Source organism: Capra hircus, chromosome 18 (assembly GCF_001704415.2).
Source record: "Capra hircus breed San Clemente chromosome 18, ASM170441v1, whole genome shotgun sequence".
NCBI classification, from domain to species: Eukaryota; Metazoa; Chordata; class Mammalia; order Artiodactyla; family Bovidae; genus Capra; species Capra hircus.
The window spans coordinates 66939769-66954294 of NC_030825.1; the positions used below are offsets into that span (position 1 = coordinate 66939769).

Consider the following 14526-nt stretch of genomic DNA (forward strand, 5'->3'; position numbering starts at 1 on the left):
AGAACACTGGACAGGGCTGCCATGTCGCAGTGCCTACCCTCCTGGGTGCTCCCTCCTGAACCCAGCGGCCTGCCACACCGTGAGGCAGTAAAGCAGCATGAACAAGAACCCGGGCTAACAGTTTCAGCTGAGCTCTGTGCCAAGGGCCAACGCCAACTGCCAGGGGGTGAGGGAGGCCACCCAGGACACGCCAGCCTGACTCAAGCCTGCAGGTGACACGGCCCAGCAGAAGGGCTGCCCAGCTGACAGTCAGTCCACAGAATGATAGTAGCTAACACTGCTGTCCTTAAGTGACCACGCTCTGGGCTGGTTTTAGTACACGGCAGGAGATCACTGCAGCGGCCAGCATTTGCGAAGGACAGGTGGTGGGCGGATGCGTGAGGTCAAAGTGGAGATCTCTACTGAGGATCTTGGGAAATGTGTCCAATGTCAAATACATTTAGCATGTCTTTAAAACAGGGTGGGGTCCCAACTGAAGACCCCTGTGGGGTAGGATTCTTGAGACCAGCAGGGCTGGGGGAGGATGAGCAGGGACGCCGCCGAGGGAGGTCTCGCCCGCAGCGGTGCTGTCTGAGGATCTTTTTCCAGCAGGGCCCTGATGGTCCCCTACCCCGCCCTCCCCTGTATGCAGGCACATCTGGAAACCAGCTCCACAACTGAGGCTCCTGATCCAGAAAGGCCGGCCCCTCCGCGTCAGGCCCACAGCGAGATGCTTGGGGAGCACCGTCCTGGTTCTGCCCAGACGCCCTGTTTCCCACCCGGCCCAGGGCTCTGCAGCCGCAGCACTGCCCACCTTCTTGGGGCCAGGCCCGCCCTGGGCACGCAGGGTGCTGCACGGCACCCCAGCCTCTCCCTTGTAGATGCCAGGACAGACACCCGAAGTGCCCCCCAGACACTGCCCACCACCTGCGCTGAGGACCAGTCCTTTGGTCCCCCGAGGCTCCTCTGTCCCTCCAACGCACACGGGCTCCGCGCCTGCGCTCGAGGTGGCAGGGCCACAACAGGGCAGACAGACATCGACAAAAGCCATGCAGGAGATGAGATCGGGAGTCCTGGCTGGTGGGAGCAGGAAGCCCGGGAACACAGACGCAGCAGGAAGGGTGAGGAGGGGAGCAAGAGCACGCTGGGCACAGCCAGAGGGGCAGGGAGGAGGCTGCAGTGGCCGCAGTGGGTCGGGGGGCAGCGTGCGGTCAGGGGCCACTTGGCCAGGACCTCCCAGGAGGCGATGGGAGGGCTTGTGTCAGAGCCCCTCCCTGATCTCGGGGAGCTCCAATTCCCCCACCTCCAGCCTCAGCTCAGGACCAGGCTCATCCTCGTTTCCCGGGGAGGCGGCAGCCTGGGTGCCCACCCTGCTCCTCCTCTGGCCTCCCTGGGGCGGCTGCGGGTGCACTGATGATGGGGGGAGATGCTGATAAGCCAGGGTGGACGGGCCTGGGAGCGGCTGGGAGAGAGGGCCCTCCGGCTTCCACTCAGCCTCTGTGAGCTTGGCCTCTCTGATCTCCACGACGTCCCCTTGTTCCAGAAGAACAGGGTCTGGAGCCAGAGAGGCTGGGACAAAGGAAGGCAAAGCTGAGGACACTGGATCTCACGGCTTTGTTGTTGTTCAGTTGCCAAGTCGTGTCCGACTCTTTGTGACCCCGTGGACTGCAGCTCGCCAGGCCTCCCTGTCCTTCACCATCTCCCAGAGCTCACTCAAACTCATGTCCATCGAGTCGATGATGCTGTCCAACCATCTCATCCTCTGTTGTCCCCTTCTCCTCCTGCCTTTAATCTTTCCCAGCATCAGGGTCTTTTCCAGTGAGTCAGCTCTTCTACCACAAACCCAGCAGCTTAATATAATGCAGATTTACCATCTCACAGCCTTAATTACCTCAGTGGCCTTCCCCCCGACGAGAACCACCCGGGGCTCTGAGGCCACCCTGACCAGTGGCAGCAGGTCACAGTGCTGCTCAGCCTAGGAAGGAAGCCCCAGGTCCTCCTAGACCTCTCTGTGGCCTACTCCCATCTTCCACGGGAACACCCTCTCATCCTCCAGGTTCTGACAAGAGAAATTATCCTCATGCCCCGAGCTGTGGATGCTAAACCCAGAGCAGATTATGCCTGGACGCTCCCATCCATGGGGGGCAGGGGTTCCCCCTGGATACCCCTCCTCCATTCCCCCATCCATTCTTACATAAACTGCCCTGAGACCCTGATCCAGGCACTTCTGGTCTGAAAACGGTCCAAAGAAACCCCACCTTTTCACTTCTCAACAAATTACTGAACCACCACCACATGATTTGTGATGGAGGAAGAATCACACACAGTCAACAGTCCCTTAGAAAAACGACGTTTATTTCTCTGTGATCAACTTCCAACCTACACCTGTACGTGTGTGTGCCTTTACATGGCTGCAGCTATGCAAGTCGATTTTATGCTTTCAGCTGCTGGCCGTATTATAAGCATTTTCAATACGACAACAAAACCTTTACCATCATGGTTCGGCATGGCCGCACAAATCAGGAGCGTCCCAAGTGAACCATGAGGGGTGACAACACCAACACGCCAACTCGGTGTTTTCTGTCTGCTTGGCTCAACAACTAAAGCAATGCCTCGCGTTTCTGAGCAGCAGCCCCTTCCCTCTTGGAGGAATCTGCTCAGTCTCCTCTTAGAAGAAACATCATTGTTCATTCACAAGCAACTTCCTCACCCAGCTGCCCCTGCTGAAACAAGTCCCCAGCACCTGGCAGGACAGTAGCGTGGGAATCCATTCAAACAGCAATCTGCCTAACTCTGCAGTCGCCGCAGGGTGTAGTGGTGTGTAGGCTTTTGCTGATACAGATAAAGCATGTGAGGGCTCCAGCCAACAGTCCCCCTCACTGGGCTCTGGCAGGAGTCTGCCTACTGACCGCGAGGCAAACACTCCCTGTCACGGACCCCTCACCCTGATTACAGAAGAGCCTTGCAGTTCCGGGATGCCAACGTTCGGGCAGGCGGCTTCTCCAGGGGAGCGCAGGCTTCACTCCAGTGTGCGCACTGTCACGCAGGTGCGCTGTCACACGTGGTACGGGGGAGTCAGCCATGACGCCTTGGCCACGCCTATCACCACCCTGTATTCTCTCCAGGAGTTCCCGAGCCTGCAGACTGAACAGTGTGGCCAGGGAACATCTCACGTCTGTCGATTCGCTGCAGGGCTCGGAGAAGCGCTTTCCCCTTGCAGGGAGGAGCCCCGCCTGGAGGCCCTCCTCCCACACGAAGGTGTCTGAGAGCCAGTCAGTCGGGAGAGCGCGTGGCCCAGGTTCCCTCAGCGCCCACGGGCTGCTGGCCGGGGTGGGAGCGCTGGTGTCGGGTGAGGGCGGAGCCCCTCCGGCACGTCTTCCCACGCTGGGGACAGTGGCTGGGGCCCTCCCTGCTGTGGAGCCTCCGGTGCGCCGCCAGGTGAGAGTTCTGCCTGAAGGGCTTGCCGCACTCTGGGCACTGGTATGGCGTCTCCCGGGTGTGGATCCTCCTGTGCTTGGTCAGACAGGAGCTGTCCCTGAAGGCCCGGCCGCACTGACTACACTCGTAGGGCTTCTCGCCAGTGTGCGTCCGCTGGTGCCGGATGAGGCCAGCGATGTTCCTGAACAGCTTCTGGCACTGGTCGCAGCCGTAGGGCTTCTCGCCAGTGTGCGTCCGCTGGTGCCGGATGAGGTACGCGCTCTCGATGAAAGCCTTCCCGCACTCTGTGCACTCGAAGGGCTTCTCCCCGGAGTGGATCTTCTGATGCACTGCGAGGTGGGAGTTGCGGTTGAAGGCCTTCCCGCACTCTGTGCACTCAAAGGGCTTCTCTCCCGTGTGAGTCCTCTCGTGCTGGGTGAGGTATGAGCCGTCTCGGAAGGCTTTCCCACATCTGCTGCACTCGTAGGGCTTCTCGCCAGTGTGGATCCTGAGGTGCACGGTGAGGTGGGAGATGTCCGTGAAAGGCTTCCCACACTCGTTGCATCGGTATGGCTTCTCCCCCGTGTGAGTCCTCTGATGGAGGATCAGGGACGAGTTTCGGTTGAAGGTCTTCCCACATTCCGGACACTCGTAAGGCCTCTCCCCGGTGTGGGTTCTCTGGTGCTGCGTCAGAGCTGACCCGTCACTGAAGGCCTTCCCGCACCTGCTGCACTTGTAGGGCTTCTCTCCTGTATGGATCCTTTGGTGCACGATCAGGTTGTAGTTCTTGCTGAAGGACTTTCCACACTCATCACAGGCGTAAGGCTTCTCCCCAGTGTGAGTTCGGTGATGCAGGACAAGAGAAGAGTTCCGCTTGAAGCACTTGCCGCATTCGGCGCATTTATACAACTTCTCTCCAGGACTGCCACTCCTGCTTTCACTAGGAGACGGACTCAGGGTGAAAAGGTCCCCAAAGTCCTCACCTTCACACAGTTTCTTCCCTCGGGTCATGATTTTCTGTTGGCCAAGAGGGGTAAAGTGGTTGAGAGACTTAACACTGTCAGCGTATCTATAGGGCTTCTCTCGGGTCTGAGTTCTTCCAAACTGAGTCACTTCTATGGAATGGCTGAAGGCTTTCCCACAGGAGTCCCTGTCACCCGCTCTCTTAGCTGCGTAGCTTTTCTGACCAGCATGTGAAGCTGGGTCACAATCCAGACTTTTAACATCTGAGCCACGTACACGGAAACCATTTGTTGCAGGAACTCTCTGACGTTGTGGAAGATCTGCGCTCACGCTCAAATGCTTCCCAAACCCAGGATGTTCAGGAGCTGCCTCCCAGGCCCCTGGCTCCTCCTGAGTTAAGGCTGATCGCCTCAAACGTCCCTCTGGGTTCTCAGAGTCCCAGCTGGGCCCTGGAGTGGAGAGACGAGGAGCCTCTCTCCCGAATGCCTCCATCTCCACGTCACAGGACAGCCCTTCCTCAGGCACATTCCAAGCTGTCATTTTCAATCTCGTGTCCCGGGCTGGAAAGTAAAGAGTGAAAAAGACAGACTTAAGTACACAAAGCTGAGCTACAAGAGGAATGAAAACGGTGACAGGCCAGGTGTGTGTTTGTCTTTTCACTTGTTTTCTTTTTGAAATTCATATATGAACAAGGCGGAGAAACGACGAGTCAAGGACAGAGCCAAGAGCAAGTTCAAGAAGAACCATGTGGCATTTCCCGCTTCCCAGAGACCAGACAGGAGGAACGGTGCTGGGGGTGATGATCACTAAGAGGACTAGTCTGAGGCACGGCAGACCAGGGGCCGTGTCACCGCTCACCCGGGAGCACCGTCTCAGCCACTCTGTGCTTGTCCCCGTGACCCTTCCCCACCAGCAGTCAGCACATATTCCAGAGCAACACCCAACAATGGTCTTACATCAGCACTGAACAGGCAGTCCTCAACCCACCTCTGTGGTCAGAACTCTGCCTTTACAGACTGGACAGAGCACGGGCCTACTTTCCTGAAAGTTCTGACATTCCGAAATCTGTCATCAACCTCCCTGTAAAACTTCCAAGTCCACAGAGCAGTGGTTCTCAACCCCCAAAAGACACCAGGCACCATCTGGGGACAGCTCTGGTTGACACGACTGGGGAGCAGATGCCACTGGAAACTAGGGATGCTGCTGAACACCCTTGAAAACACAAGACAGCCCTTCACAACAGAGTGACCAGACCCAGAGGTCAATAGTGTTGCAGTGGAAAAATCCTATTACAGGAGGAAAAGATAAAGACAAACAAAAAACCCAGATTGATCCAGAAGGCGGCAAGGGTGAAAGTTCAGAAAGGACACATTAGAATAGAAAGTATAAAACAGGACATCACCAATAACAATAAATGACTCTGATGGGTAAGATAAAGACACTGTGTCAGACTGTGTTAAAAAAAGTGTGTTTGTAACAGACACCAAAAGCAAAACAACACAGAAGACAAAACCAAAGTTTCGAGCAGACACATGCTCTCCAAACAGAGACTGTTGGTTCTTTGCTAACCAACAACAAACCTCAAAGATGACAACAGGGCTCCGTAACAGTCTACGTTAACATTTTGCCTGCAAACACACAGCAAGGTCAGCAAATATAACCATACTGGGTGGGTCTAAAGGGCCTCCTTCCGAATTGGAAATACAGAAAGACTGAATACAGACACCCATGAGAATGTAATTAGTCAGCCTGGCCACACAGCTGCATGAAGGACCACTGCCAACCATCAGAGCCAAAGGCTTCCCGCAAGTGGAACATACGCTATGCTGGCCATAGACCAGGCCAAAGAACAGGTTCAACAAAGGCCAGACCACAGTCCTTTGACTACACATGTAGTCAAGTTAAAAACCAGTAATAGAAGATGTGGCGGCCTGGGTGGGAGCAGGGCTTGGGGTAGACTGGATACATGTATATGTACAGCTGAGTCCCTTCGCTGTTCACCTGAAATTATTATACCACAACATTGTTAATCAGCTATATCCCAGCACAAAATAAAAAGTTTAAAGTTAAGGGGGAAAAAAACACAGAAACAGAATGAGCACCAAATACACAACAAAATAATTAAGTTTTTAAAAACCCTCTTTATTTGGAAGAGTGAAAACGTGTTTCTCAGTAATCCACAGATCAAATAGAAATCCTGATGAAAGTTAGCAAGCACGGACTTAGAAAACAGAGCACCGAACAACTGATGACGACGACCCAGCTCAAAACACGTGGCAGAGGAAGACGCAGCTAAAGTAGCTCCTCGGCAGAAAATGTCGGTCTTTAGTGCTTGGGCATCTGGGGAGAGGGCTGAGGTGGGTTTGTCTGTTTGTTTGTTTGTGGCCGAGCCGCACTGCTTGCAGGATCTCAGTTCCCCACCCAGGGACTGCACCTGTGCCCTCAGCAATGAAAGCGCAAAGTCCTAACCACCAGACCTCCGAAGAATTCCCTAATGCTTGTATTTTAAAGAGAAGGCTGCAAGCTAGTGAGATCATTGTTCAAAGTTAAGAAGCTACACAGAAAACCAACAGGAGGTGGCAGGGAGGTGATGAGAAAGGCAAAAGCAAAAATTACAGAAACAAGTAAACATCCAAGAAGGTGAAGAAGAGCGAGAGTCTGTTACATGAAACAACTCATGAAACCATTTTTGACAAGAATATAATCATTAAAAAATAAGAAGCCATACAAGGTGATAGTCATCATAAAAGGGGGATTTAATCAAGAAAGAGAAAAAAGTTATCAAAATGGCAACGTTGGATTTATCCCAGGAAAGCAAGGACTGTGGAACATTAGAATATCTACTGACATGATTCCCCACATTTTCAGATCAACATAGAAGACACCCCTACACCCAAGAGGAGAGTGGAAAAGTTGGCTTAAAGCTCAACATTCAGAAAACGAAGATCATGGCATCCGGTCCCATCACTTCATGGCAATTAGATAGGGAAACAGTGGAAACGGTGGCTGACTTTATTTTGGGGGGCTCCAAAATCACTGCAGATGGTGACTGCAGCCATGAAATTAAAAGACGCTTACTCCTTGGAAGGAAAGTAATGATCAACCTAGACAGCATATTAAAAAGCAGAGACATTACTTTGTCAACAAAGGTCCATCTAGTCAAGGCTATGGTTTTTCCAGTGGTCATGTATGGATGTGAGAGTTGGACCATAAAGAAAGCTGAGCGCCGAAGAATTGATGCTTTGAACGGTGGTGTTGGAGAAGACTCTTGAGAGTCCCTTGAACTGCAAGGAGATCCAACCAGTCCATCCTAAAGGAGATCAGTCCTGGGTGTTCATTGGAAGGACTGATGCTGAAGCTGAAACTCCAATATTTTGGCTACCTGATGCGAAGAGCTGACTCATTTGAAAAGACCTTGATGTTTGGAAAGATTGAAGGCAGGAGGAGAAGGGGGCGACAGAGGATGAGATGGTTAGATGGCATCACTGACTCAATGGACATGAATTTGGGTAAACTCCGGCAGCTGGTGATGGACAGGGAGGCCTGGCGTGCTGTGGTTCATGGGGTCGAAAAGAGTTGGACACGACTGAGCGACTGAACTGAACTGATATGATTCCCCACATTTTCAGATCAACATAGAAGACACTCCCTACACCCCATCTCAATCAATTCATAAAGTAATCTGAACAAATCTCACCCAAACTCATAATCAAAATGCTCTCAGATTAAAGCAGTAGACCCCTTTACCTTATGTCAATAAACTGATAAAGTATTTTAAGGCTGCATGTTTCCAAATTGGCCTTCTGATTAGACTGGAGCCTGGGTGTCCTACAGCTGTCCTGTGGAAACAAGAGATGGAGAGCACCTCCCTGCATGTGTTTAAGGGGAGGATGAGTGTGTGCACTTAAAAGAAATGAGGTAAGTCAGATATATGTTATCATATATAAGACGATACCACTTAGTGAAAATTTTGACACACAAAATATTCTCGAAGTAAAAATATTAAAATGCCCTGGCAACATGCCTACCAAAGCTGTGATCACGACTGTGTGGAAGTGTGGAAGGCAACAGGCCTTGAGGAGCAAAAGCAATGTCCGTTTTATCTAGAATAAACACTTCCTCTATTGAAATGAGATTTACATAGCACTAAGCAAGTAAAAAGACAAGCTATCAAATCAGAGGAAATGTTTACAATGCATGAATCTGATACAGGACTTGTAGAAGGTATTAAAAAAAATTCTGACAGCCCAATAATAACAGGACAACCCAAATTTTTTAAATAGGCAAAGGATCTGAATGGATATTTCTCCAAAGATGACCCACACATGGCCAGTAAGCACATGAAAAGATGCTCAACAGCACTGGTCATTAGGGAAACGCTAATCAAAACCACAGTGAGATGCCACTTTACACCTACTAGGGTGGCCAATAGGAAAGCAGGCAGTCCAGTGGCTAGGACTCAGCGCTTTAACTGCCGTGGGCCTGGGTTCAATCCCCGAGGTGGTGAGAAGTGCCCTGGCGGTTACTGCAAACAGAACAAATTATCTCAAGTATATAGGAGGACATTAAGACAGACTTCAGGGCGACAGTATTAAATTAGGGTAATTAATGAAGGAGCTGAACTGAATTTCATTAATTAAGGTTGTTTTTAAAATCTATTATTACCCTCATACATATCTGTGTATTGCTATTTTTGGCAGTACAATGATACAAAAATTATGTGGTAAAAAATTCATCCTCATGCTCTTCACAAATTTGGGGAGTTCTCTGTTTTCTCCACACACATACACTTTTCCTGTGACCTGACCTCAGATATTCACAACCACTTCTCTGGAGCCCCAGCATGACTAGTTTCCCCTAGCCTTCTCTTCCCCATGGCCACCAAAGAAGGTGGTCGTTAAGGTTTTTTACACTGAACGGTGCCCCAGCACATGCTGAGACTTCAGCTCTGTGTGGAGAACTGTTTTCTGCAACAAATCACCCTGATGTTGCTGCAGGTTACAGTGGAGGGGGTGATGGGTCCCACACCTGTCACCCCAGACCATCCAGACAGCCTGAGCTGCCTTAACTGAGTGAGGTGCTTAGAACCTGCTTCCACCAAGGTACGTTCCTCCCTTCCTATTTAATACACCTGGTCTGGATCCACCCACAACACTCATGTTCCAGCAGGATCCAGTCACACCTCCCCTCATTCAATTTCACTGAGGACAATGAGTTCTGACTGTCCTATTTCTCTTAATCCAAACCTATAATCTCCAGCACCAGACTTCTTCCTATAGGTACCTGTGCCAAGCATTTAAATACAGAAATACATTTTTAATACAAATGCCTTTTATTGATTCTTTACATTTACTTTTTAAAATTATATGGATTTTTAATATTATCCATAGAATTCTTTTCAGGATGGTAAAAGGCACATTGCAACTATCGATCTTAAAGAGTGACCATTACAGAAAAATTAAGTCAAAATGCATCATAAGCATAAATATACAAGCCAAAACAATAAAAGTCTTAAAAACACAGGCATAAATCTTCAGAAACCTAAATATAACACCAAAAGCTCAAGTGACACAGGAGATAAAACGGACTAATCAAAATTAAACCTGTTTGTTCTTCAAAGAATGTTACTAAGAAAGTTAAAAACACAATCCATGAGACTGGATAAAATATTTGAAAATCATATACTTGATAAGGCACTGGTATCCAGAATAAATAAACTATACTTACAATTCAATAATAAAAAGATCAATAACCCATTTCATAAATGGGCAAAAGATCCAGATAGTGTTACAAAGAAGATCTACAAACAGCCAACAAGCACAATGAAAAGAAGCTTAATATCATTAACCATCAGTTCAGTTCAGTTCAGTCGCTCAGTCATGTCCAACCCTTTGCAACCCCATGAATTGCAGCACGCCAGGCCTCCCTGTCCATCACCAACTCCCAGAGTTTACCCAAACTCATGTCCGTCTAGTCAGTGATGCCATCCAGCCATCTCATCCTCTGTCGTCCCCTTCTCCTCCTGCCCCCAATCCCTTCCATTAACCATCAGGGAATTATAAATCAAGACCACATCGAGATACCATTTCACACCCCCAGGATGGCTACAATTAGCTCCCCTCCTAGGTTATCTAAGAGAAATGAAGACATATGTCCACAAAAAAAACCCCACAAAACTTGTATGTGAATGTTCACAGAAGCATTATTCTATGAAAGCAACTTAGATGGCTATCATCTGATGGATGGATAAAAAATTTAATATATTCATACAATGGACTATTATTCATCTGTAAAAATGAACCAAGTACTAACACGTTACCATGTGGATGAACCTAGAAAACACTGTAAAGTGAAAGAAGCCAAAACAACAGATTACACCGTGTATGACCATCAGTGTGAAATGTCTAGAATAGGCAAATTCAGAGGCAGGAAGTAGGGCAGTGCTTGCCTAGGCCCGAGAGGAATGGAGCAAATGGGAAGTGAGAGCTAATGCTGACGTGCATTTCCTCTCAGAGGATGATGAAAATATTCTAAAACTGATATTGGTAATGGATGCACAACTTAGTGAATTTACTAAAAACACAACTGTGTATCTTAAGAGGGTGTATTCTATGGTATGTGAATTATACTTTAATACAATTATTAAAGAAAAAAAAAGCAGGTACTGAAACTGCTGGGAGTCAGAATTACTGGTCCAGACTCCACCTGGCATGTTTCTGGTACCTTGAGATTTAAAGCTTATGGAGAATTCCATACAATAGTGTAAAGTAAAAAATACAGAAATAAATAAAGCTTACGGAGAATTTCATTCCCAGGTACTCACCTCTGAAGGGCTTTTCCCCCAGTCTCTATGACCCTGCAGAGGAATTCATTTAACCCCGACGACTGGATGTTTGACATCAGAGGTTGCCAGACTTCAGCTGTCTGATGCCATCTGCATGGTTCTTGACATCTCTGTGGACCAAACATGATAATGTTTACTTGTTCAAATGATACATTCTTTAACAAAAATAAACTGTTTGCCACTAATGTTAGCCCTGTCCTAATAAAATTACCCATGTGAGTACCAACTGCGATCAACAGTCTGACTTCATTTCTGATGACTGACTGCTGGCAGCTTTCAACTCCCATCCTCATCACCACCTACCGCCCATTCTTCTGCAAACTAGGCGAACGAACAAGAAGCCTGAAAAAGAAAAGAGAGAGCAAAGTGCTTTCTCTTCGCAGTTGGCAGGAAGTTCAAACCATCCAAGCCCCAATCAATGCAAGGCCACCATCATCCCAATTCCATTCTCTAATCACTATAAAAGCCCAGAGAAAGACTTCAATGATGGTTCAGTGAGTAGGACTCTGCACTTTCAATGCCGAGGACCTGGAGTTCAATCCCTAACTGATCCCACAAGCTTCTCACTAATAAATGAATAAAGCCTAGCAAGCTTTTGCGTGGTCTCTCTTGATTTTTTTGGATCACTTTAGGAAGCCTGTCCTGCTCTCCCAAAATAAGTCTCATCCTGTGAGTAACAGACCTTTCATCTTCTTGGGTTGTCTGTAAAACACAAAAAAGAGTGTGTCTTTATGTGTTTGGACAGTAAAGAATCCACCTGCAATGAGGCAGATGTGGATTCCATCTCTAGGTTGGGAAGATCCCCTGGAGGAGGGCATGGCAACGCACTCCAATACTCTTGCCTGGAGAATCACATGGACAGAGGCCTCTGGCAGGCTATAGTCCATGGGGCCGCGAGAGTCAGACAGGACTGAGCGACTAAGCACAGCACAGCACAGCATGTGTGTGTGAGACAGGGAGCAAAGGAAGGTAAGCTAATGAGGCAAAGTGCTAATGACTGATCATCTGGATGGCTCTACAAGTGCTCACTGAACTGTTCCTGCAACACTTCTGTAAGTGCAAAACCTTTCAAAATAAAAAGTCGGGTAGGAGAGAGAGACAAGCAACAGAAGGGGGAAAAGTTACTGGCTGTGGGTGGGAAACACTGAAAAGCTTGGCATTCAAACACGTTTTTATAAACCCAAGTCCTTAAACTTTTTTAATTGACAAAAGATATAGGAGTATGTCAAGGCTGTATATTGTCACCCTGCCTATTTAACTTATATGCAGAGTACATCATGTGACATGCCAGGCTGGATGAAGCGCAGCTGGAATCAGGATTGCCAGGAGAAATATCAATAACCTCAGATATGCAAACACCACCACCCTTACGGCAGAAAGTGAAGAAGAACTAAAGAGCCTCTTGATGAGAGTGAAAGAGGAGAGTAAAAAAGCTGGCTTAAAACTCAACATTCAAAAGACTAAGATCACGGCATCTGGTCCCATCACTTCAGGGAAAATAGATGGGGAAACAGTGAAAACAGTGACAGACTTCATTTTCTTGGGCTCCAAAATCACTGTGGACAGTGACTGCAGCCATGAAATTAAAAGACACTTCCTCCTTGAAAGAAAAGCTATGACCAACCTAGACAGCATATTAAAAAGCAGAGACATTACTTTGCCGACAAAGGTCCATATAGTCAAAACTATGGTTTTTCCAGTAGTCATGTATGGATATGAGAGCTGGACTATAACAGAAAGCTGAGCACTGAAGAACTGATGCTTTTGAACTGTGATTTTGGAGAAGACTCTTGAGAGTCCCTTGGACTGCAAGGAGATCCAACCAGTCCATCCTGAAGGAAATCAGTACAGAGTATTCATTGGAAGGACTGACACTGAAGCTGAAGTTCCAATACTTTAGCCATCTAATGCAAAGAAATGACTCACTGGAAAAGACCCTGATGCTGGGAAAGATGGAGGGCAGGAGGAGAAGGGGACAACAGAGGCTGAGGTGGCTGGATGGCATCACGGACTCGACGGGCATGAGTTTGAGCAAGCTCCTGGAGTTGGTGATGGACAGCCTGGTGTGCTGCCGTCCATGGGGCGGCAAAGAGTCAGACACGACTGACTGAACTGAACTCAACTGAAAGGATCTTTTGGGGTAATGGTAATTTGGATAAAAGTTTGAATTACATTTGTCACAACTCATCGAGTGGTGCATTTCACTGAAAGTCAGTTTTCCCTCGAAAATGTAAAGAGCAATACTGAACTCTAATTGATGTTAAGCACAGTGAGGTGTTTGAGGGGGTAAGTAATAATAATAATCTGTCATTTATTTTGAATGTATCCCCAAAAGATTCTTGAGCAAACTCTGGGAGACAGTGAAGGACAGGGAAGCCTGGTGCCCTGTAGTCCATGGGGTCACAAAGTCAGACACGACTTAGCAACTGGGCAACAACACAGAAAGATTAGTGGAGCTGAAAGGGTGGACAAAGAAAGCAAATATGGGGCACACAGCGAGCAGAGCAGGTGTTAATGGATTAGAATAAGGACGTACGAGTAACTCACTTCACGCTCTGCAGAAAAACTTACCCTAACCTACTGGTGAAGAAGAGCTAAGGAAAGGAACCACTAAACCAAGAAAGAAGAGCTCCCTGGTGGTCCAGTAGCTAAGACTTCACTCTCCCAAAGCAGGGGGCTCAGGTGTCGGACCCGGTCCCGGAACTAGATTCCACATGCCACAACTAAGACCCAGAGCAGCCAAATAAACAAATATTACCCAAAAAAAAAAAAAGGTCAAGGAAGAGGAAAGTGAAAAGGCCACTAACAGGTGGGAAAACGCGGTTTCCACTGAGAACCCCGGCAAGACCTGACTTTGCAGCTCTCAGGTGGTGAAACACAGGTGGTCTGACACCGGCTGGTCCGCCGGGCGGTGGGAGACCTCCCAGTCCGCGGGCGCAGTGGGGCCACCGTGGCCCGACTCCTCCCGACGCCCACACCCGCTCGCCCGCCCCCTGGCAGGGGAAGGGCGGCGGGCCTGGGGGTCGCCCAGCAGCCGGGCCCGGACGCCTAGCAGGCAGGGGCAAAACGGTCCCTGCCGAGGGCCGGCTGGCGCCTCCCGCGCGCGGAACCGCCGGGCCCGGCGACGGAAATGGCTGGGGCGTTCTCACCCGGAGCGGGGGCGTCCACACCCGCAGACGCGCTTCCAGACTCGCCGGGGGCGTCCACTCCCGCCGGGGGCATCCTCGCTCGCAGGAGGCCGGGCGCCTGCACACCCGCGGCCGCCCTCACTGCCGCCGGCCGACGCGCCGCTCTCGCGCCCGGCGGACGCCGCCCCCGCCCCA

General features: G+C 49.5%; 1 protein-coding gene across 2 annotated transcripts; it reads right to left on the bottom strand.

Annotated features, from left to right (window-relative positions):
• Nucleotides 2314-14526, bottom strand: ZNF329 (zinc finger protein 329). 2 transcript variants are annotated; one of them, XM_018063542.1, is made up of 4 exons: nucleotides 14353-14526; nucleotides 11415-11545; nucleotides 11183-11313; nucleotides 2314-4919 (listed from the first exon to the last, which is right to left on the bottom strand). In XM_018063542.1, the coding sequence occupies exon 4, from the start codon at nucleotides 4897-4899 to the stop codon at nucleotides 3253-3255; it is 1647 nt and encodes a 548-aa protein (XP_017919031.1). In that variant the 5' UTR covers nucleotides 4900-4919; nucleotides 11183-11313; nucleotides 11415-11545; nucleotides 14353-14526; the 3' UTR covers nucleotides 2314-3252. The 2 variants fall into 2 exon arrangements, with proteins under 2 accessions (XP_017919031.1, XP_017919030.1); XM_018063541.1 differs by lacking the exon at nucleotides 11415-11545.

Bases quoted from the DNA above. Each gene is read 5' to 3' on its own strand.
- ZNF329 (XM_018063541.1), bottom strand. From the start codon at position 4,899: ATGACAGCTTGGAATGTGCCTGAGGAAGGGCTGTCCTGTGACGTGGAG.